This window comes from Varanus komodoensis, unplaced genomic scaffold (genome assembly GCF_004798865.1).
Source record: "Varanus komodoensis strain SLA01 unplaced genomic scaffold, ASM479886v1 scaffold83, whole genome shotgun sequence".
NCBI lineage: Eukaryota > Metazoa > Chordata > Lepidosauria > Squamata > Varanidae > Varanus > Varanus komodoensis.
The window spans coordinates 218,221-219,919 of record NW_025336520.1 but is presented as its reverse complement, the minus strand read 5'-3'; the positions used below and the strand labels follow the sequence as shown (position 1 = coordinate 219,919).

Below are 1,699 nucleotides of genomic sequence, written 5' to 3'. Positions count from 1 at the left end.
AGAGAGAGAGAGAGAGAGAGAGAGAGAGAGAGAGAGAGAACAAGAGGCAGGAGCAGCAGAGACAAAGGAGGGGGGAAGCAAGGGAGGACCCTGCCCAGCCTCCGTTTCGTGATTCCCCCTCCAAACCTGCCAGCTCCTTTTCCCCTCTCCCCCCGTCTTCCCCTCTACTCTCCCCCTCCCCAATTGTCTTCCCTGCCCCCCTCAGTCTCTCTTTTCCTGCCCCATGCTCCAGACCTCATTCAGCACACCACCCAGGTGACATTTTGAAACATCTTCCCTACATAAATCATGGAGTTGTGCATCAATTTTTAAAAAATCTTTCATTTGGTTTATAGAGTTAAGCATAGATAAATAAGGATAATTAACTGGAGGGGAACTGATCAAACTTTGGAGCGGGATGTGAGAAGGAATGCAGAAATTAATATGACTTGCTGCTTTTAGTGAAGGCTTGTAAAAAGACCCCCATCACTCACTCTTTCTTGTCCTTTTTCACATGTGTTCCCAGCCATTATAAAATAATTGTAATTGGAAAGGAATTTGGAGTAGTTTGAGAGTGGGATCAAAATTAAACTATTCAGTTTATTTGGATGGAACATGAACTGCACAGCTCTGCAAAAGGACAAGCCATGCTGGATCAGACCAAATGTCCATCTGGTCCGGCCCTCCACACATGGTGGCAGAACAGCTGCCCACCGGATTCCTCGAGCAGGACGGGTGCAAGGCGCCCCCACCTGCAGGCAGGCAGGCAGCCTGTGGCCGGCGAGCCTGAAGCCACGGACAGGCCCTCCTCCACAAGCCTGCCCAGTCCCCTCCCTTTTTAAAGCGACCCACACTGGTGCTCGTCACCACGTCCGTGGCAGTGAATTCCATAGCTTAATGGTACGTGGTGTGAAGAAGAATCTGTCGCCCACCAGCTTCATGGGAGGACTCCGAGGATCCAGTGAAATGTAACGAAGCCACTGACAGGTGAAGAGGTGCAGCCAGAGTTCCGTCTTACGGGCTTCTGGGTCCAGCAATCCCGTGGGCTCCAGAGGAGGAGTGCATGCAATGCAAGGATGCTTGACAAACAGAATGCCCTTGCCCCTCCCCCCACTTCATTCTTGGTCCACACCTCTCGGCGGACGATGGCTTGCGAGGCGCCAGTGCGACTTGAGGCTCCCCCATGTATCGTGGCCTTTGCTGCTTACCCAAATGAGCATGAGCCTTCGGGGAGCGCGCCCCACCCCAGCCCCACAGCCCCCATACCTGATACAACCTGATGATGTGTGGGTGGCAGAGCATCTTCATGATCTGGACCTCTCTGAATATCTTCTTGAGGTTCTCTTCGTCCAGCTGCGTCTTGTCAATAATCTTGATCGCGACCTGAGAGGGACCAGCAAGACAGGCTATCAGGATGCACAGCGGAATGGCCAGCGGACCCCAGAAGCAAAGGTGATCGTTCCCTAGCCATGCTCAAGAGCGCGTCAGTCCAGCGGAGGCCCCAGAATGGCTCCACATACAAAGCTGTCTTAGCCCAAGTGGCCGCTGCCCCCCGAGCCCAGTCACCTGTATTCCCAATGGGCGGCAGGACCCTTCCCAGCCCAGAGACCATGAGGAACACGCCCAGGCCTGACCCTGCAGCCTTCCGCATGCTCTGCACAGGACTGTGCGCCATCCAGCCCATTTGCCGGGCCAAGAAGCAACCTCCCGGGATGTCTGC

At 54.3% G+C, this 1,699-nt stretch overlaps 1 protein-coding gene across 2 annotated transcripts in view; it reads right to left on the bottom strand.

Annotated features, from left to right (window-relative positions):
* The window catches only part of SIK3 (SIK family kinase 3), a 31,893-nt gene extending 30,531 nt beyond the window's left edge, over window positions 1–1,362 (bottom strand). For both annotated transcript variants that reach the window (XM_044456263.1, XM_044456264.1), the window contains exon 1: window positions 1,246–1,362. In XM_044456263.1, the coding sequence (XP_044312198.1) occupies window positions 1,246–1,287 (42 nt within the window). In that variant the 5' untranslated portion in view covers window positions 1,288–1,362. The remainder of the gene's footprint in view (window positions 1–1,245) is intronic.
* Window positions 1,363–1,699: the final 337 nt, after the last annotated feature.